At 36.7% G+C, this 22,687-nt stretch overlaps 3 protein-coding genes across 4 annotated transcripts; 2 read left to right on the forward strand and 1 right to left on the reverse strand.

The window, feature by feature from the left end:
* Nucleotides 1–1,334: 1,334 nt before the first annotated feature.
* LOC124630014 (mediator of RNA polymerase II transcription subunit 8) lies at nucleotides 1,335–5,193 on the reverse strand. The gene is made up of 5 exons (XM_047163717.1): nucleotides 4,455–5,193; nucleotides 4,030–4,253; nucleotides 2,466–2,711; nucleotides 1,936–2,032; nucleotides 1,335–1,617 (listed from the first exon to the last, which is right to left on the reverse strand). Exons 2-5 carry the CDS (start codon nucleotides 4,201–4,203, stop codon nucleotides 1,379–1,381), a joined length of 756 nt encoding a protein of 251 aa, XP_047019673.1. The 5' UTR covers nucleotides 4,204–4,253; nucleotides 4,455–5,193; the 3' UTR covers nucleotides 1,335–1,378.
* Nucleotides 5,194–9,074: 3,881 nt separating this feature from the next.
* LOC124629748 lies at nucleotides 9,075–15,586 on the forward strand. 2 transcript variants are annotated; one of them, XM_047163279.1, is made up of 2 exons: nucleotides 9,075–9,287; nucleotides 9,390–15,586. In XM_047163279.1, the coding sequence occupies exon 2, from the start codon at nucleotides 10,389–10,391 to the stop codon at nucleotides 15,294–15,296; it is 4,908 nt and encodes a 1,635-aa protein (XP_047019235.1). In that variant the 5' UTR covers nucleotides 9,075–9,287; nucleotides 9,390–10,388; the 3' UTR covers nucleotides 15,297–15,586. The 2 variants fall into 2 exon arrangements, with proteins under 2 accessions (XP_047019235.1, XP_047019236.1); XM_047163280.1 differs by lacking the exon at nucleotides 9,075–9,287 and having other exon boundaries at nucleotides 11,161–11,245; nucleotides 12,175–15,586.
* Nucleotides 15,587–18,073: 2,487 nt separating this feature from the next.
* Nucleotides 18,074–21,253, forward strand: LOC124629822 (TATA-box-binding protein-like). Its single transcript, XM_047163395.1, has 6 exons — nucleotides 18,074–18,535; nucleotides 18,610–18,956; nucleotides 19,497–19,643; nucleotides 19,735–19,831; nucleotides 19,904–20,102; nucleotides 21,128–21,253. Exons 1-6 carry the CDS (start codon nucleotides 18,440–18,442, stop codon nucleotides 21,202–21,204), a joined length of 963 nt encoding a protein of 320 aa, XP_047019351.1. The 5' UTR covers nucleotides 18,074–18,439; the 3' UTR covers nucleotides 21,205–21,253.
* Nucleotides 21,254–22,687: the final 1,434 nt, after the last annotated feature.

Consider the following 22,687-nt stretch of genomic DNA (forward strand, 5'->3'; position numbering starts at 1 on the left):
GACTTCCAAAAACACTAAAAAGTAAAAAAACCTAATTTTAGGTGCATCGGCCTAGAAGTCGGTTTTTTTTTTTTTTTTTTTTTTTTTTTTTCCTTTTGCAATCATACGATCAGTCTTCTGACTATAAGCAGATAAGGTGAAGTTTAAGTGGCGGGTAGGTCACTACTCTCAGTAGATCAGGACCTTTCTTTTATTTAGTAAACTAAATGTCGAAGATATCTCGCCGCTTTTTTAGCCGACGAATGGTCTCAGGTATTGTAAGCTGCCCCGCAAGTTGGTTTGGGTGCTTCTGAAGTCTAATTTTGTAACTGGCAGCATGAAGATTCACTTCCTCTTTCACCATCGGTATGCCCAGTACTTCGTGAACATCTGACATTCTGCTAAACCAGGGTGCATTTGATATTTGTTTTAAGATGTAGTTTTGCACCCTTTGTATGATCATCTTATTGGAGTCGCTGGCGGCTCCCCATAGTTGTATCCCATATGTCCATATGGGCTTGAGAATTGATTTATAGATCAAGAGCTTGTTATCTACAGCCAGTTTAGAGTTCCTGCCTAGTAACCAATGTAGGTCCCTGTATTTGGATTTTATCTCCTCTCTTTTTGTCTGGATGTGTTTATGCCATGTGAGTTTGCGGTCTAGATGCATCCCCAGGTATTTAACTGTTGTGTGGTGTGGTAGTTGCATTCCATTTAAAGTCACTGGAGCACAATTTTCCTTGCGCAGAGAGAATGTGACATGCACTGATTTAGACACACTTGCAGCAATTCTCCATTTTCCTAGCCATTTCTCCATCACATTTAGTTCCCTTTGGAGTATCTGCGAAGCTTGGATGGGACACTTGCTCGAAGTGAGTAAGGCTGTGTCATCGGCGAATGTTGCAATTGTAACCCCAGAGCCCTGTGGTAAATCCGATGTGTAGAGAGTGTACAGAACTGGTCTAGCCTAGAAGTCGGTGGCAAAATTAACTTAGTAACATCCATTAGACACCGACTTCTAGGCCGATGCACCTAAAATTAGTTTTTTTTTTTAACTTTTTAGTGTTTTTGGAAGTCGGATTAATTTTATTGTAAAAAAGTTTTTTTTGTACTAACATAACAAAATTAAAATATACGTATCTATAAAACTTATTTACCTATAAGTTGACAAAGTTTGGATGCAACACGACGTAAAGGTACGTTTGGAATTGGAATTGGAATTTGATATATTTCAGGAAGTACATAGTCAGTGATAATTGTTTTTATTTAACTATTCTAAAATATTTCTACCTACTATTGTTTACTGTACTGTGTCTTTTCTTATCTATGGATTATTTAATAAATAAAATACAGTGTAATATTTCAGTTATTTATTAAATTATATTCAGTTACATAACCATCAACGTTGATAGGGATGAATCTGGTTTGCTGCTTTGATGTTGGTTTTAATAGCAGATGGCGCTTTCGGCAATGAAGGAGTAGGCTGACCAAGTTGTGGAGCTGGGCCCCTGGATGGGCCCATGCCTGGCGCAACACCTTGCGGAACTATAGATGGTATACCAGGTCGTAATCCTTTACCAGTTCCCACGGCAGTCACCAGTGCATGTGTATCGGAAATACTATGAGTCGGTTGCATCCCTTAAATAAAAACAAAGGTTACTGTCCAATGAAAAACAAACATTTTTAACTAAAAGAAAGACTATTTCTTCATAAATTTTGCTCCTGGTACTACTGGTAGTACCGCAGGCAACAAACGCCACCTACCGAGTTTTACTTTTAAACTATTCAGAAGCCCATTGAAAGAGGTGGTAAACAGTTTGTTTAAAACTATTATAAACGCGAAAGTTCTATAGGTATATGGATGCATGTTTGTTACGTGGATAGAGAATCGAACTTTATCAAAATTCATGCATACTTTGAACTGAGATATTAATTGAAGGGAGAAAACATGCTTACCAGCCGATCGCATGGAATCCCCATCCCAATCTTCACGACCTTTCGATATTATTTCCCATACATGGCTTACTACTTTTGTGAATTGAGCAACTTGTTTCTGAAAAAAGGAAACAGCATTAATATAAATACCGGCGGCATGAACTTCAAGTCGTTCAGGGTGCGAGTTCAAACCACTTCGACACCTTCCTCAAGGAAGAGTTTTGGCCGAAGGGTGTCGTTGATCGGAGGTTCCGAGGATGTTACGCTGCGTAACACGACGCCGACACTTCGTGTGCAGTAGTGATAGTTTATAAGTATTGTTATGCATGATGTATTTGTATTTCTATGAGCCCTAGTTGCCTGAAATAAAGGATTTGTAACTACAGAACCAATTTGAAAACTTCTTTCAATTTTGGAAAGCTACACTATTCCCCAATATCATAGGCGATATTTGCACTATCCTGGTATAAGAAGAAGTTTCCTTAGGAGGCGGGTTAGACATGTAGTTTAACAGGCTAGTATTGTATGTATAAACATGTTCATAACAATACCTGTGCAGTATCATAACTTAATGTACTGGCTTTATGATTAAATTGTTGAAGTCTTTGTTCAGCTTGAGGTTCTGGCTTAGTACGTAGTAAATCTGGTACTAGATCATGTGTACATGCTGGAACACGCCCTTCTGTTAATCTAGCCAATGCTTCATCACGCTCACAGCTCAATTGAAGTGGCAATACAATACGTGACCTCAGTGACGCTGCAAGTTCAGCTTGTAGTATTTTACTCAGTCCTGTTAACTAAAGAAAAAATGTATTTAAATAAATAATGTCAGGCAGAAATTTAATTACCTACAGCTTTCAACGCATTTAATGAATGGTTGCAACATGAAAACTAATAATATAGTTAATGCAAAAGTTTGAGTCATGTATGAATGTTTGTTCCTCTTTTAAACAAAGATTGCTGAATAGATTATGACGAAAGGAGATGGCCAATTTTTCATTGTAAAAAAAAACAGAATCGACATCAACAAAATGGGTACCAACGGGTTCCTTATGATAGACCTTTGATGGTGACAAAAAGTCCATGGGGTATAGGAGCAATGTAATATTTTCACAGAAATAAATTATGTTGATTTTAAAGATTATTTACATCAAGGAACATAATAAAACAAGGTATACTAACATTATACAAGCCAATAGTTACAGAGTTGGATACCTGGAGATGAAAAGGTCTTGAGTTTGGTTTGACCCCTACCCATTGCACTATTGACATGAACCACTCTAGAAACAATTACTTATCTACCTGGAAAGGTTTCCCAGTTATATGCAACATTCATACCTGGCAAAGGTAAATAAAATAAACTACTATTAGGTGCATCAGCCCAGGAGTCAGTGTTTTTCTTTAATTAGCCCAAACAAGAGGTAATTTACATATTCAGTTATCGAGTTCCCTCAATATTCTCTTGTCTACATCATCAAGTCAACTGCAAACCTCCACTCTTGTATAGTGCTAGCAGACATACACCAGAGTGTCAAGTTTTTACCCTATGCACTAGGCATGCATAAGGTAAACTTTCATAAGTTGCTCTCGAATTTTCAGGGTTTCCATCATCAGATCTTGGCCTGATGACTATGGGAACATCTGGGAAGTGTACCCTATCAAACAAAAAAATATTTTTTCTAATCGCAAACTTCTAATGAACATCAAACAGTAAAGGCAAACTTTTTTGTGACCTAAATTCATGATCAAGAAACTGTCATAAACAGAGAACCCAATGATGTTTTTTTGATGATATGAAATACTTTTTTTAATCCACACATTATACTGAATCCAATGATACATGCGAGGTTTCTGTCGACTCTGGGGGTTTTTTTGGCCATCTCTTTTGGCAGAGGTATCTGTACCAAGACTAATAAAATGTAGAGGAATCATTTTTTTTGTTTGTACCTACCCTAAAGGCTCTAAAACTTCTGAAACAATTTGATAAACTTTTTCACTGTTGGAATGCTACACTGTTCCTGAGTAACATAGGCTATATTTTATCCCTGTATATGCTGTAGCATAATAGAACAACAATATCAATATAGAAAGATAAAACATAGACCTAATACTTACGTGTCCAGATAAAATTGCATAGTTGTCCAAAAATGTAGGCCAGTTAATTGTTTCATATTCAGTTTCTAATTTATTAATGAGTGCTTGGATTGCAGTTTTTAAATCATTGACTCGATTAATTATTGCTTGAATCGTAGTCTCTAGTTGTTTTTCTTCTCTTTGTTGCATATTCATTTTATTAAGGAAATACGGTTTGTTTTTTTTGTTTGTTGTCTTTTCTGGGTCTGCAAATAAAATATTATTGAACTAAGAAGATAGATGAGTACTGCTAGTCACCACATAGAAAGCAAGGGTGGATGACATCGAGGGCACATTTTAAAAGTGCAAATACGTGTCCAATAGGCATATACTTGCATTGGTTTTTAGACGTATTTTCTTTTAAAACTGGAACTTTAGATAAGAAGTCATTACAAGATGTTGTTTACCTTTAGTTAACTGTCTACTCCTCAAATGGAGTAGTGGTCACTGGTCAGTAATAGTTTTCCTTCAGATAAATTACAATATCCATGCAATAATAGAAAATACTACAGTTAAATTGCTTGCGTATCAATAACAATGTTCAGCTTATAATTCGTATAGTCCTTGATAGATTATATTGTTCTGATCACGTTCTGATTCCTTGCAAACGTTTTGACACTTTTTGGATGAAGCCATAGATTACTCAGTAACTCTGTATGTGCAGTCCAGTCAATTTCACCCACAGAGTACCAAGAAGATACTTCGTATAGAATCCAGAGAATCTACTATTACTCTATGACGGCGAGCCAAAGTTGGCCGAAATAAGCCGAGAAGCCGAAGCGAAGCGAAGGTACTAGCGCGCTAGCTAGTACCCCTTGCACACATTACATTACAATTAATATGAATTTAGTTTTATGATTTAAGTGTGTATTTTGATTCAGGCACGATAATAACTCTAATAGCCGGTTTACACTCTCGCGCGAGTGGCGAAGCGAGCTACGAGGCGAGGCGCCAGGCGAGAGAGTAAACGCTTCCTCGTGCCTCGCCTCGCCACTCGCGGCGCGGCGCTCGCCTCGGAGGCGGTTTTTTGGGCACGAGTCAAAGGCCTCGCGAGGGATGCGAGCGTTGCTGGCTCAACGCAAACCGAACGCACGAGAGTGTAAACAGGCACTCGCTTCCTCGCGAGCTGCGAGACGAGGTACGAGGTGAGGCGCGAGATGAGGTACGAGGCGAGGCGCGAGGTAAGGCCGTATTTACGGAGACGCGGGGCGTCTCGCGTCGCGTGTGGCGTGGCGTCTCGCGGCGCGTCGGACGTTTTTTCTGTTTACGGTGGGGCGGCGCGTGAAGCGGCACGCATCATCGCACGCGCAAACATAAACTTATAGCAATATATGACCATGTTCATAGTGAAGCGAGACGGGAAGCGTGGCGGTGCCCGCCGCGGTGCCTCAAGCGTGTAGTGCAGCACGCGGCGGGCGACGCGGCGGCGCACGCTCGTCTCGATCAAATCGACTGGTTTTATGTTGGCGAGAGATGGGAGCCATATTATAATATATAGTAGTCTTTGATGGGAGCGCACGTGTCGCAACTTGCAGCATTTCTATATAAGTTGCGCGATTTCTAAATAAGACTGACAGAAGATTCCGTCTCGGCCATAGCTTCATCGAGAATTGCCGCTGCGTGCGCCGCCGGGATAAACGCCGCGTGGGACGCGTCGGTGCCATCCGCGGGTTCGGCCGCAAAAAACGCCCTAATTCAAACAAACGCGTCTAAAATCGCTTCTCCGTAAACGCACTCATACAACGCCATATATTTGAATTCAGTGCGGGCCGCGCCGCTCAACGCAACGCGCGACGCCCCGCATCTCCGTAAATGAGGCCTAAGGCGCGAGGCGAGAGTGTAAACTCGATATAAAGCAAGGGATAACAAATGGCATAGACTAAGATCTTTTAAGCCATCCAGTGTTGGAGTCATGAGTCATGTTCATTGTCATGTTGAAGTTGGAGATGTCACGTCAGTTGTCAGATTTTGCCTGTCCTGTCTTCTGTCTGTCAGCATCATTGACATATAAGTCAGCATGAATACCTATCCATCGAGCTTAGAATTAGGGTATAATTTAGGCGGTCACCAAAAATATTTTTAAGACTCTAAGCTGAGGCACCAAATAAAATAAACAACTCCAAAAAAAATAAATTGACTTTATTAAAAGGGCACTAAAGTAATATAATATTATGATCCAAAAAAAATAAAATAACATCAGAAAAATCGCAAATCTCGCACAAATATTATTTTTGGTTCCCAAAATGGATTAATGGTCACCAAACTCTATCCAACTAAAAGATTAATATTACTACCAAAAATCAAAGTTAGTGACGAAAACGAATAGCTGCAAAACCGACTCCACGTAGTCTTGTCTGCCCTACCCCTAGAGTGCAATTCAAAACCGCGTAGGCACGGAGGGGCGAGGCGGCCTGCGAGCTGAGGCGCAGGTAGTTGAAGCGCTCGCCGCCGCGGCTGAGGCTGGCCGGCTGAGCCGGCCAGCAAGCCGAAGCTGTGGTGGTGAGCGTGAAAACCATCTGCGACGATAAGCTCGCATGGGACCGCCGGAGCCACGCAGCGCCGGAGCCGTGACGGAAGCCATGCTTGCTGCATGTTGCGTGCTTACATTTTAAACGTACTGAGTTACACCCAAATTCATATAACAATAAATAAGCGACGTACGTTTGGGAACCCCAGTATATTAATTGGTATTTGGGAAATATTCTAGCGATCGTTAGCTTTTTTAGTCTAACAAAAATGACCAAATTAGGAATCATGGTATTACATAATTGGTAACATCTAAGTAGTGACAATATATAATATTTGGTCTAAAGTGTATTTTAAAGGCGTCCATATATTTTTTTAGTAGTCAATAATACGAAAAAATGGTTTTATTTAATAATATTTTTGAAAACGTTATTTGGTGACCATTTATCCATTTTGGTAACCGTTTAGAATTTTTTTGGTAGTAAAATAGGTACTTTTTTGGGTGGTGTTTAAACACAAGCCTTAGAATTATAAGGAGACGCCGTTTTGATATTGACGTATCTATAGTTATATAAATATGAAACAAACTATGCAACATAGTTCTGTCTCACTCTTTCTAAGCAGATAAGTGTATTTGAAAACAGGGACAACAATATTTTTGTGATTGCGTAAAATGGTGACATTTACTTTTGAAATCCTCCTGTTTGTAGGTGCGCATAGATATAATATTACTAAACAAGATTGCGCACGCTCAAAATATATATTTACGAAAATGAACTCTATTCTTACGCAATAAGGTACTAAATTGGTTGCATAATACACAGAGGCAAATCCGAGCCGAGGGGGATAGTTCGAACGGAGGCTGTTTGTCTCTTTCTAACACCTTGCCAGCATAAAAAAATGTTGTGATCAAAAGTTTTGTCTTCCCAAAAAACAATTGAATCACTTATATTTTTATCTTATTTTAACAATTGTAAGTCAACAAATTAATAACAATCGCATTAATTTATTCGTATTTATTATTAAAACATAAACAACATAAATTTTTATTTTGCTTTTTTTTTATTTTCTAGCGGTAACCCTGAACATTCTTGGCGCGTAATCAGCATTTAAAATTTTGTTTATATTTTTTTGAATTAAATCAATTTAAACTATTAAAATGGTGAAAAAGTGTTGCGTTTCTACTTGCAAAAGTGAATCCTATGGTGGTTGCAATATATCGTTCCACAGTTTAGCTAATAATAACATTTTCGTAAACCAAACAAGTAGGGTGCCCATGAATTCTTGTAACGAGTCAAAATATGGGTGATGGATTTTAAAACTGTTGTACTATTGTTATAGCTTCCCAAAAAATGAAGAAAGGCGACATAAATGGCTCAGCAGTCTATATATGAAGTAGAAATACAAAAAAAAAACAGTCTTCACTTCGAATCTTCCTGCTTTTATACTGCTAATTTCCGCTAATTATTAAAAGCCTTTATTAGTATCTTAAGGTCACAAACTGCCTAAGTTAAAACTTCAATACTAATCTGTGTTTAATAATCTTACCAAATTCAGATTTGTCTCACATAGCTTAATCTCATAGTCACCCTATTAGAAAGGGACAGACAGCCTCCGTACTAACTGTTTCAATCGGCTCGTTTTTTGGGTTTATATGCGCAGTCCTGTTTACTAATATTATGTCTATGTAGGTGCGTGCCATATCTGGCCATATATGTCATGGTAGTTGTGCTGTCAAATAGGTGCTCTTCGTGACTTATTTTTGCTATTTTATAGAATATCACTCGTGTTTACTTTTAAGACTTTACTATTTCAATAGTGAAATAATCAACGAATATCCCTATGTGTTGTATTGTGAAGTGTGGTGCTAGGAAGCACCAAAATCAAGCTGGATTGTCTTTACACAGGTTAGGAACCTATTTTTGCTAGAAACTACATAAAATAATTCACATTTTATAAAAAATATGTTACGGGAACATGAATTGATGGTGAAAGTACTTATATTTTGGTTTATTTCTGTATAAAAACCTATATTTAGAAATAAATGTTGTTTACAATAACATGTTATATTGGCATAGTGCTGTGCAGTTGTCATAATAGTATCGATATAATATCCACTTAATAAGTCTGCTTTTACAAATTTTAACATCAGAACTTACTGTCCCTAAGACACTGAGCCCTCAGAGTTGTGTATTATTTTCAACAAAACATCAGTTAAAAACATTTTGATTAAAAAGGCGTATTATAAAATTCAGGATTTTAAAGACATATTTTATTGAAAATAATATGTTTTGCCTTTTTATTTTCACATGATGCTTCTATGGCGACCACGGACACGGCAGTGCTTCCGCACAGACGAGCAAATCGGAATGCAAGTTGCCAAGTTGCAATATTTGCTTGAGAACTTAGTTACCGAGTATAGGTTTCGAATTGTATAAATATTTTTTTCTTAGCACTAAAATTGTTTTGTACAATCGATTAATACATAATTAGCTCCATTTGCATTATATAACTTTCTCATGAATAGCTTGAAAACGATTTTAAATTATTGTATTTTGTTAACGCGCACACTGTGCAGGCGCGCCAAACCGATCCACCGTGCAGTGCGAGAAGGGGATGCGGGACGCGCGGGAGGAGGGCCGCTGGCCGCGTCGCTTCGCCGGGGCCGCGCGCCGTTCTCTTTCGCCATCGGCACCGGACGAGTGCACACGTCGTGATTAACCTAATATTTTTGTATAACGCCAATCGCCACACGTCGTAACTATGAAACCTATGTAACTAATTACTTTCTTAAGAATATAAGCAGTTTGTACCAGAGGCACGCGTCGTTTCATTCATTTGGCGACCGTCTATGACAATATTTTTCTAACTCGAAGAACCTACAATCTACGCCGAGCGGCGCGCAGCGGGCTAAGTGAGGACGGCGGCAACACGTGCAGCCAACGTGTCTCCGCGGACCACGCCGTACCACCACCACGAGTTCTACGAAGACGCAGACTACAACAGCAGGCGGCATCAGACGGCGGAGGTCTAACCCGAGGGAAGTTGCTCGTTTCCTATTATTTCCTATCCTTTTCCTAGTGTTTATTTGTGTGAATAGCCTAGCGGGCTTAGGTACTATTCGTTAATTAGCTTGCCTATATTCAAAATGGTACAAATTTTGTTTTTCTAGCCTACGACGCTATAGTGGGCGAGTCCATTATTTTTGTGCCGCGTTTTCTAACCTACGACGCTATAGTGGGCGAGTCCATTTTGTGCCGCGTTTTCTAACCTACGACGCTATAGTGGGCGAGTCCATTTTGTGCCGCGTGTGTGAAATTGCATAGCCTAAACTTAATTTCATTTAAATCGTGCATCCTAAACTACGTGTACGCCTAATTAATCTAAAAGCATCTATATTAATGCACCTAATAATTATTTATTGTACACACTAAAAGTGTACCTACGCCTAATGCACTATAAGCATATCTACCTAAGCATATTAATTTTGCAAATTGAGGTTTTGGTTCTAAGTATTTACCAAAATACATGCCTATTGCCTAATAAAAGTAAATTCCTAACTAGCGCAACAATTAATACAGTTATTATACCAAAGCTTGCCGACTATTTCAGTTGCGGTGAATGTGCATGTGCTTCGCTCAACCAACTGCTAGCTACCTGCGGCCTGTCTACTAATCGCAGCGCAGGTGCCTGGTGAGTGCTGCCTACTTCGTGCTGTCACAGCTTCAAAAGGTTACCGTGAGTTAGCGGCTTTGAGTTTCTATTGTAATCTGTGCCTACCCATTCATTGTTGCCTCTAAAGTGTTAGGTAGTTTATTCTTTTAACTAAATTTGTACCTAATTACAAAAAATATTGTGTTAGTGAGTTATTCAAAATGAGTGAAAGTGAAAAGTCAGAGATTCAAGTTCCTATTAGAAAACGTAGTGCCATCAAAGGCCAAGTTACAAAATTCTACAACTATTTACAAGAGATATCTAAAAATACTCCAATTAGTAGCTTGCAGTCTAAAGAAATTGTTTTAAAAATAGAGAAATTTCAAACTTTATTAAGTACATTTGATACCTTGCAAACTGAAATTGAATTGAATTGCTCAGATTTAGAGGAACAGTTAGCTGAGAGAGAATTAATTGAAGAAAATTTTCATAAGTGTATCGCATTGGCTCAAGAAATAAATGAATCAGCGAGTGTTTCAAAAACTGAACATCAAAAGCATGAGTCAGAATATGGTAGTGTAAATAATAGTCAATGTAGTCATAGGTTTAGTTCAGTAAAATTGCCCACAATAAAATTGCCATCTTTTGATGGAAATTACCTTAAATGGCTGGAATTTAGAGACACTTTTGACAGTTTAATTAATAGTAATGAAAATATTCCTAACATAAACAAGTTTCATTATTTAAGGTCATCCTTAGAAGGAGGAGCACTAGTAGTTATCAAATCAATAGAATTCACATCTAACAATTATAAAGTAGCATGGGATTTAGTTTGTCAAAGATATAATAATAAAAATTTACTTATAAATAATCATTTAAAAGCATTATTTAATATAGAAGTCTTAACAAGAGAATCTCACAAAGCTTTAAGATTCTTAATTGATTTAGTTTCAAAAAACTTAAGAGCACTAAATACTTTAGGGCAGCCAACAGATAAATGGGATGCTTTAATTATTTATATGGTGTCCACAAAGCTAGATAGCACCACTAGTAGAAAGTGGGAAGAATTAAAAAATGGGTTACCAGAATTACCTACTTTAGAGCAATTCAATGATTTCTTGCGTAACAGGGCAGATGTTTTAGAAACAACACAAGTTCAAAATATAAGTAGGAATGATAATTATAAATCACAAGGTCCTAGGGAGCAAAAGTATTCTAATTCTAAGTCTTTTGTTAGTTCAATGAGTAACAACAATTCTTACAAAAAGTCATGTGATATTTGTCATGAAAGTCATCATTTGCATGTATGTTCAAAGTTTAATGATATGTCAACTGAAGCTAGGTTAGATACAGCCTTAAAGTTGAAATTATGTCTCAACTGTTTGCGAAGTGGACATACTGCAAAACATTGCTTCCTAAAAGGTTCCTGTAAATATTGTAATAAGAAACATAACTCTTTGTTGCATAAAGATTCTACTGTAGGATGTAGTAGTAGTAGTTCAAATACAAATAATAATAACTTACCTTCAAATACTTTACCCACAACACTTTCAGCAGTCTCTGCAAGTCAGGTACTATTATGTACAGCTATAGTGGAAATTGTAAATCCTGAAAATAATATTTCTTACCGTGCTCGAGCTCTCCTTGACACAGGTAGTCAATCATCGTTTATTACAAATAAATTCAAAATAAAGCTAGGTCTACAGACACAATGTTCAAACCCAATACGTATCGCTGGCATTGGTAATGTGCAGTGTGACATTACAGAGAGGTGTAGTTTGAAATTATTTTCATGTATTGATAAATCATTTAACTTAGAAATGATGTGTTTAGTAGTACCACAAATAACTAGTAGTTTACCAACACTAAAAGTTGATGTTAAAAGTTTAGGGCTGCCGGCTAACATAATCCTTGCAGACCCTGAGTTCCATTGTCCCTCCGATATTGATATGTTATTGGGGGCAGACGTTTTTTGGGAAATAGTAGGTACCCAACAAATAGGATTGGGTAGACATCGGCCTATATTACAAAGCTCTAAGTTAGGCTGGCTAGTAACTGGCCCTATAGGAATAGGACAGTCTAATTTGTCACATGAAAATTCATATATTAATGTTTTAAATTGTAGTATTATAAAGGATGATATTCATGATTCATTACAAAGATTTTGGGAGGTAGAAGAATTGCCTTCAAATAAAATATCTTACACGCTTGAAGAACAAGCATGTGAAAACAGTTTTAAACAAAATACAAGTCGCTTGCCAAGTGGTAGGTTTTTAGTTAAAATGCCACTGAAAGAATCACCAGAGGAAGCATTAGGTGATTCATATAATATTGCCAAAAGGCGTTTTTTTAGTTTAGAAAACAAGTTAGATAAGAATCCTAATATTAAGAAACAATATGTAGATTTTATTAAAGAATATTTAGATTTAGGTCATTTGGAAGATACATCTCTACCACTTAAAGTTTTACAATTAAACACTGTAACATATGGTACAGCTTCAGCACCTTTCCTAAGTACTAGATGTCTATTGCAATTAGCTGAAGAATGTACAGATATGTCTATTGCTAATATAATTAAGAATGATTTTTATTATGATGACCTAAGTACTGGAGCATCTACAGAAGATGAACTATTGAAAATCTATAACTCTGTGACTGAAATATTAAGTTCAGCATCATTCCCATTACGCAAAATACGCACTAATTGTCCAAAAATATTTGAAAATGATGTAAATAATAATACATTAAATCTAACTAAACAGTCATGTGTACTAGGGTTGAATTGGTCACCTACAGTAGATTTGTTTACATTTCCTATAGACATAAATATAGATTCATTAAATATTACTAAGAGAACAATAATATCTACAACTTGTAAAATCTTTGACCCTTTAGGTGTCTTGTGTGCATGTATCATTACTGCCAAAATAATATTACAACAATTATGGAGCGCTAAGATAGACTGGGATGATTCAGTACCTGATGATATTAAGAATTCTTGGATTAAATTTACAAAAAACCTTTCAGATCTATCAAACATAAAATTGGAAAGAAATGTTATCTGTGACTTGCCAATATCAGTAGAGCTGCATTGTTTTGTAGATGCATCACAGAATGCATATAGTGCTTGTGTTTATTTAAGGACAACTAATAATAATAATCAAATTACAGTTAAGCTGTTATGTTCCAAGGCTCGAGTGGCTCCATTGAAGCCAACCACCATACCTCGCTTGGAGCTGTGTGGTGCCTTACTCGGAGCAAGGTTATGTGCAAAAGTTTTAGAGTCACTACGTTGTAATATTATCAGTAAAACTATTTGGACCGATTCAATGGTAGTACTTGGTTGGCTAAAGGTTCAATATAAGCATCTAAAAGCTTTTGTTCGTAATAGAGTAAATGAGATCAATGAAATTACAGCAGACTATTCATGGCGACATGTGCCTACTGACTGTAACCCTGCTGACCTAGCCTCAAGAGGTGTAACTCCACAACAATTGCAGTCCTCATCCTTGTGGTGGGAGGGACCTTCATTTCTTAGAAGGGACCCAAGTGAGTGGCCTCAGCAAGGTGTACCAAATTTAGAATTACCAGAACTTAAAGTAATGGTTACTAGTATAGACACTAATTTCTTAGATTTTACTAGATATTCAAATTTTACTAAACTTAAAAGAATTATGGCCTATGTTCATAGATTTGTTAATAATTTTATTTGCAAATATAGTAAAAATAAAAACTTTAATAAGCTAACAGGTTGTCTTAGCACAGATGAACTTTGTAATTCCCTAAAAACATTAATTAGGTGTTGCCAAGTGCAATCATTTTCTTGCGAATTAAACACAATTAAAACGAATAAAGAACTGCATCACAAATCCAAAATGCTACCACTAAAACCATTCATAGATGAAGATGGTATACTTAGAGTGGGTGGTCGTATACAAAATACAAATTACAATTTTGAAAAAAGACATCCAATTATACTTGATGCCAAACATAGTTTTACTAAATTACTTATGAGACATGAGCATTTAAGGTTATTTCATGCCGGACCACAACTACTTTTATCTTCTATAAGAGAAGAATATTGGCCTATAGGTGGTAGGAACTTAGCTCGTAGTATTTTAAGAAAATGTGTAGTATGTATACGATTTAAAGGTAAAACACTTCAACCTATAATGGGTAACCTTCCTAATGTAAGGACAAATCCTAGTTTTCCTTTTTATTCATGTGGAACAGATTTTGCAGGTCCGTTCATGATTTCAAGTAGAAAAGGTAGAGGTAGTCGAGTATCAAAATGTTACCTTTGTTTATTTGTTTGTCTTACAACTAAAGCTGTTCACTTGGAGCTCGTTAGTGACCTTACTACTCAAGGTTTTTTAATGTGCCTTAGGAGATTTGTTTCGAGAAGGGGAAAACCTTACGAAATTTATTCAGATAATGGAAAAACATTTGTAGGGGCTAACAATGAATTGGGTAGAGTGCTTAAGTCTAGTCGCGAGGCTGTGACAGAGTATGGCAGTACTGAAGGCATTAGATTTAAATTTAGCCCTGCATATTCACCTCATTTTGGGGGTATTTGGGAAGCTGGGGTTAAATCATCCAAACATCATCTTAAGAGAATAGCTGGCAACGCAGCCTTAACATTTGAGGAACTTGCAACGTTGTTCACACAAATAGAGGCTATCCTAAATTCCCGTCCCCTATCTCCTCTCTCATCCGACCCAACCGATCTCCTACCCTTAACCCCTGGGCACTTCCTAATCGGGCGGCCACTCAAGTCGGTGCCGTCCTTGCTAATTGAAAAGTCTAGAGCTAACAGATACGAGCGTATAGAGCAGCTGCGGCAACAGTTTTGGGAGCGATGGCGCCGAGAGTACCTCGCCGAACTCCAACAGAGGACCAAGTGGCGGAGACCAGACCGGGAACTCAAAGTAGGCGACTTGGTCATCCTCAAAGAAGACAACCTACCTCCATTATGCTGGCGACTAGGCCGCATAACCAAACTTTACCAAGGACCAGATGGCGTCAGCAGAGTCGCCGACGTCCTCACATCGAGAGGGACTGTCAAGAGGGCAGTCCACAAGTTTTGCATCATACCTGGAGATGACATCGACCCAAATTCAACTGCTTGATAGCTGTGCTATCAAGGCCCGGGAGGATGTTAACGCGCACACTGTGCAGGCGCGCCAAACCGATCCACCGTGCAGTGCGAGAAGGGGATGCGGGACGCGCGGGAGGAGGGCCGCTGGCCGCGTCGCTTCGCCGGGGCCGCGCGCCGTTCTCTTTCGCCATCGGCACCGGACGAGTGCACACGTCGTGATTAACCTAATATTTTTGTATAACGCCAATCGCCACACGTCGTAACTATGAAACCTATGTAACTAATTACTTTCTTAAGAATATAAGCAGTTTGTACCAGAGGCACGCGTCGTTTCATTCATATTTTTTTTAAGAGAGTATCTCCTTATGGCGTTTCTTGCGGATTCTTCTTCATAGGACCGAATCTTTGGCACCCTGCAACTAGTCTGTCGTGAAAGAACTTTCATAGGGCTATTTGAAATAATAAATAATTACTTTGCCTGTTTTTTTTTTTTTCAAAGGTATCACCCTACTGAAATGACTCCTCCCATTTGATTGATGTTGTTGAGGTTATTAGTATCAATGAAGTTAATGTGATAGTTAGTTCTATGACGAAGAGATTATTTATACTCGGTTATTTTTATGCACCCAGTAAGACTCGTACATACTTCTAACTAGAATACAATATCGATATTTGTTGAATCCGGTAGCGGTACAACCCTAGTAATGGCAGCCATTTTAGTTACTACTGCAGACCATCGAGCTTAGAATTATAAGGAGACGCCGTTTGTTAAAGACGTATCTATAGTTATATAAATATGGGCGAAATATGAAACAAACTATGCAACATAGTTCTGTCTCACTCTTTCTAAGCAGATAAGTGTATTTGAAAACAGGGACAACAATATTTTTGTGATTGCGTAAAATGGTGACATTTACTTTTGAAATCCTCCTGTTTGTAGGTGCGTGCCATATCTGGCCATATGTCATGGTAGTTGTGCTGTCAAATAGGTGCTCTTCGTGACTTATTTTTGCTATTTTATAGAAAATCACTCGTGTTTACTTTTAAGACTTTACTATTTCAATAGTGAAATAATCAACGAATATGCCTATGTGTTGTATTGTGAAGTGTGGTGCTAGGAAGCACTAAAATCAAGCTGGATTGTCTTTACACAGGTTAGGAACCTATTTTTGCTAGAAACTACATAAAATAATTCACATTGGATAAAAAATATGTTACGGGAACATGAATTGATGGTGAAAGTACTTATATTTTGGTTTATTTCTGAATAAAAACCTATATTTAGAAATAAATGTTGTTTACAATAACATGTCATATTGGCATAGTGCTGTGCAGTTGTCATAATAGTATCGATAAAATATCCACTTAATAAGTCTGCTTTTACAAATTTTAACATCAGAACTTACTGTCCCTAAGACACTGATGCCCATTTTCACCAACAATCTCTTAATCTAAGTGCCACTTGGAATAAGGGCTCTCCCAATTTTGACATAAATGACTATGGATAAGGGATACCTAAACTTTGGTGAAAACGAAATTCTTATTAAGTTTTCCGTAAATGCTCTTAGGGGATCCCTTAATTTAAGTATTTGTTGGTGAAAATGGGCATGAGCCCTCAGAGTTGTGTATTATTTTCAACTTCAACTAGCTGATCCCGCGAACTTCGTATCGTTTAAACCTTCCCTGGACCTCTATAAACATTTTAAAACCAAAAAAAGCCAAATCGGTCCAGCCATTCTCGAGTTTTAGTGAGACTAACGAACAGCAATTCATTTTTATATATAAGAAGATAACGAACAGCAATTCATTTTTATATATAAGATAAAAACATCTTTATTTTGTTCTTTAGTTAAATACTAGCTTTTCCTCGCGGTTTTAGTTGCGTTCCGAATATATGTGTATATTTTTTGGGAATAGTTTATGATTTTATATATATATCCTTCATTTTACAGATAAAAAGTTTTAAAATGCAGTTAAAAACATTTTGATTATAAAATTCAGGATTTTAAAGACATATTTTATTGAAAATAATATGTTTTGCCTTTTTATTTTCACATGATGCTTCTACGGCGACCACGGGCACGGCAGTGCTTCCGCACGGACGAGCAAATCGGAATGCAAGTTGCAATATTTGCTTGAGAACTTAGTTACCGAATATAGGTTTCGAATTGTATAAATATTTTTTTCTTAGCACTAAAATTGTTTTGTACTATCGATTAATACATAATTAGCTCCATTTGCATTATATAACTTTCTCATGAATAGCTTGAAAACGATTGTAAATTATTGTATTTTTTTTTAAGAGAGTATCTACTTATGGCGTTTCTTGCGGATTCTTCTTCATAAGACCGAATCTTTGGCACCCTGCAACTAGTCTGACGTGAAAGAACTTTCATAGGGCTATTTGAAATAATAAATAATTACTGTGCCTGTGTTTTTTTTTTTTCAAAGGTATCACCCTACTGAAATGACTCCTCCCATTTGGTTGATGTTGTTGAGGTTATTAGTATCAGTGAAGTTAATGTGATAGTTAGTTCTATGACGAAGAAATTATTTATACTAGGTTATTTTTATGCACCCAGTAAGACTCGTACGTACTTCTAACTAGAATACAATATCGATATTTGTTGAATCCGGTAGTGGTTCAACCCTAGTAATGGCAGCCATTTTAGTTACTACTGCAGACTGTAGGTGTGCAGGTTTTTTTCGTGACATTTCCTGTCCCTATAGTTATATGTCAATGCTGCAGACTGAGTAGGTGTGCACGTTTTTTTCGTGACATTTCCTGTCCCTATAGTTATATGTCAATGGTACCTATCGTATTGAGTTAATGTCAATTTTATGTCTGATAGTTATTTTAAGTAGGAGAATCCTCGAGGAAAATAATTAAGATTGAGAGAAATAAAAAAGTAGCAAAATGCCGAGAGTGTGATAAATTAACATAGATAATTTCAGCCGCGTATTTTGTTCAGTGCGATTTAGGAACGCCATAAAGCTGTGAATGTTATGCAAAACTATTTAGCTATGTTTTGCTTTTTCACGGTTAGATAAATCGCGTTGTATTATAATCTTCTCTTTCATGCTTTATAAAATCTTATTCCTTGTCCTGTCGTAGCATTTACAGAGCTGATTCGTTTTCATAGTTAAGTAAACTTAGGCCATAATTCATAAACAATGGACACTCAATCAAAGTCTGTACAAATGAATGATATGGAGAAGAAACACACGCCTTCTTCTCTGAATGATTACGCACCTGATTTAAATTATGAGGTGAGATTGTTCTTAGCTAAAAAATACATATAAAAAACAGTATTATTCACAGTTCAATTTATTCTGCTTTACAGATGGAAATGTGTCATGAAGAAACTGGGAGTAATGCTAATTTGGCAAAATCAAAAAATTTGCAAAGCAACGAAGAAGTATCTTTTTCTAGAGTGCCTGTTATTGAAGGTCAAACAAACAGTGGCACTATAACAGAAATCAGCCAGACCCCTAAGAAGTCAGAAACTTGTAGGGCATCAATAACTACTCCCGCAATGCCAACTTCACAATCATTGATTGCTGGGGAGGTGGCCCTTACACCAACCCATAGCTCCTTTACTCCTCAAGCTGTAAATCCTCACAGTGCAATGACTGCCATCACTCCTATGGTGAGTGGAACTGACCAAGCCAAGAACAGCATTAAAGTTCAGTAAGTAAGCAAATCTACACTAATATAATAACGAGGAACCATTTTTTGTTTGTCTGTACCAGTAAACCTTCAAAACTACTGAGCAGATTTGAAAAAAAAAAGATCCCTGTTGGATTGGCTAGCCTATCCCCAAGTAACATAGGCTATATTTTGTCCAAGTAGAGCAAGAAATTCTTGTCTCATTTCTCAATTTCTGCATCTGAAAAAAGGTTTCTAAAGAATTTGATGTGAGATGATAATATACAAGAAAAATAATTGGAAACAATTCAATTTTTGTCACCTTGTACTCCATATTGAACCTATAAGCCTCTTGTAGTAACTTGGTCTAAAGCACTCTGTAGATGTTCAATTAAATTGCACAATATTACATATTGTGGAAAATTGATTGTGTGGATTTGTAGAGTGTAGATTGTGAAGTATAAAGGATTCTGCTATGATTTATGGAGACCAAAATCATAATTGCACAATATTTTTCTTGTATTATACATTGTTATTGGTAATCCTCATATGAATTAAATTGATAGAAAATTGTTGTTTCAGAAATTGTGTATCAACTATACATTTAGGTTGTGAATTAAAATTGTTGGATATTTACTGTAGAACTCGTTTTTCTGAATACAATCCTGCTAGATTTCATGGCGTTGTTATGAAGATAATTGATCCAAGAGCCACAGCTTTGGTATTCAGGTAATTTTTTCTTGTCTCCTGAAATATCACAATTATTGTAGTTAAAAATGTCTCAATAATAAAAACACAATTATTTTATAAATATTTACAGATCTGGAAAAGTACTTTGCACTGGGCTCAGGAATGAACATGATTCTTATATAGCTGCAAGAAAATTTGCAAGAATAATCCAAAAACTTGGATATCCAGTATGTATATTATACTAAAGTAAGGATGACATCATATTATGTGGATTATAATTTTTATACCTATTATTTCAGGCGAAATTTTTGGATTTTAAAATACAAAATTTTATAGCAACAGCAGATTTGAGGTTTCCAATAAGATTAGAAGCTCTACAACAAGCACATGGGCAGTTTGCATCTTATGAACCAGAATTATTTCCAGGACTAGTATACCGAATGGTGCGACCCAGAGTGGTTCTTTTAATATTTGTTAATGGGAAGATAGTTTTTACAGGTAAGGCTTATTAGTATTATCTTTATTTATCAGACCATGGACGTCATCATCATCTGTCTAGCCTTTTCCCAACTATGTTGGGGTTGGCTTCCAGTCTATGAAGTGAATACTAATGCTTTAAAAGGAGCAACTGCCTAACTTACCTCCTCAAACCAGTTAACCAGGACAACCTGTACCCCTAGGTAAGACTGATTGTCAGACATACTCTGGCTTCTGACTACCCGAAATTACTGGCAGAGATGTCCAAATGGCCGACAATACCTACAGTTTATCATGCTCTCTGAAACACGTTTGTTGGTGTCCGAGATGTACTTAGAAAATGCACACAAACTTAGAAATTGTCTGGTCTGGAATTAAACCCACACTCATACTTGAGAGGTTGATTCTTTACCCACTAAGCCACCACGATTTCAGATTAGTTTACGACGTATTGTCAGTTTATTTACTTTATGACAGCTTTTTCTCGCGCTCGTTGCCTGAAGGAATTAACACCATAAAAAATTGCTTATATCTCTAGCTTGTTCCCACCTGTTCCACAAATTTCTTCCCAATGGGTCCAATGCGAAAAAAAATATTCATTAAAAGTAATAAAATCCAAGAGCTCCAAAAGATTGAAGATTTTGATATTTTACTGACACAAAACCTTTTGGAGCCATATGGAAGGAATTTGAAGGTACTTATATTTTGGAGTATAAGTGGAAGAAATGTACGCAAACTTTGCTAACAGAAAACAATGGGTTTGGAGTAAATGGGAATAAGGCATAATCTCTCTATAGCCTCAAATTTTTCTGCATCTCAGTTAGTTCAGTAATTTTAGCATGATTTGATTTATAACATACAAATGAAGAAACGCACGCAATCTTTCACTGCCCCTGTCATGAAAACTTCATAATGATTTACTTAAAGGCTTAGAATGGTAGGTAGAAGAACATTAAAATAAAATGGTATTTTTATGTTTTATGCACATAGTCCATACACAGTACATCTGTAGTAGGGACCTGTTTAATCATTCTAATTTTTTGCAGGTGGTAAGACTAGGGGAGAAATAAATGAAGCGCTTGACATTATATACCCAATTTTGAGAAGTTACAGGATAAGCTAAAATAATTTCATGAATTTAATGTTAGACTGTAATAAAGTTGTATAATATATTGGCGTTTTTTAATTGACCATACTTATTTGTAAATAATTATTTTGTTACAATGCTTATAAAACCATGAAAAACAAGCTAAGATACTTTTGCAACTTGAATCTAGCAACTTTTGAAGTTTTAGAATGTGTAATGTGTTGCATGTTGTCAAGCAGCCTTTTGGAGCTCACCGTACATAGTTGTTTACAAAAACACATTTGACCAAATTCTGATCCAACATGAAATTGCTGAATTAATTTGGTGGAGTGAAGTACAGAGTGATAAATACTGCTGGTCCTACTCAAAACAGAATAAAGTAACATTATCAGAGGAAACAATTTTGTTGAATAGAAATGTACATAATATGATTCCCATTATGGTATTTTTTTTTATTTTATTGTTAAACTTTAGGTATTCAGCATATAATCCAATAACAAAATACTCTACAGAGCATGTACACTATCAATTACTTACATTTACTTTCACAAAGACTATATTTGTCAATGAGATTCAACATACCTAATAATAAAATGCCACAAAATAAATACTTTGACCTGTATAAGGAATGTTATTGAGTGTGTTTCAATGGGCTACATTTTTGTGCAATAAATGGATGCAACATTAGCTGGCAGCATTACAAGCAGACATATTGCAACACATGGCTTAGCCATAGATTGCTTGGACACCAGTATTTGAAAAATATTCAGAATTCTTTGCCAACATTGCAGAAACAATTTGTACAAAAATGTAGCTTGTCCAGACATGCCCTAACATAAGCCATGTTTGAATTTCACAAATACACTGTCACTGTGTGATAAATAAATGTCCTGCAAATAGGGCATGTACGTTGATAGCCATACAAACGTCTACAACAGTCTGTGCATAGGCAGACATGGCGACAAGGCAGTGTGAGAACACATTTCTGTCGTTCTTGGCAAATTACACAAAGAGAGTCTGCAGAACTGGCTGCATCATCTGCTGGTGAGGAACTAAAGCTACCTTCTCTCGAGTCTAAGCCTTGCGTACCAGCCATTTGTGTGATTATACCCACTTCTGAGTTTGTGAAATAGTTAATTAGCATATAGTATAAGTATAATACATTTCTTATTAATGACCAATACAACATAGTCATTTGAACAATTATTGTTTCCCTAAAATGCACAATTAAACGCACAATTATGATAGCACATGTGATTCCCATAAAAGATTGTAAAGGCACTTCTGTTAAATAATTTGTAAATTTCAATAATGCCATGTAGGCATCTACAATTACATTCCCTATGATATGGCCGACATACATGAACACTGCTCTCAACAGTGGCGGAAGATGAATGGGCACAAATGTTACCAGGAACCACACTGTGTCCCCCACAAGTATCACAGAACTCTTCAATAAAGTCATCACTTCAACAAGCACTTTCACTACTGCTCTTAATAACCAATTCGTTGTAGTCAT

The sequence above is a fragment of the Helicoverpa zea genome, chromosome 4 (genome assembly GCF_022581195.2).
Source record: "Helicoverpa zea isolate HzStark_Cry1AcR chromosome 4, ilHelZeax1.1, whole genome shotgun sequence".
Taxonomy (NCBI): domain Eukaryota; kingdom Metazoa; phylum Arthropoda; class Insecta; order Lepidoptera; family Noctuidae; genus Helicoverpa; species Helicoverpa zea.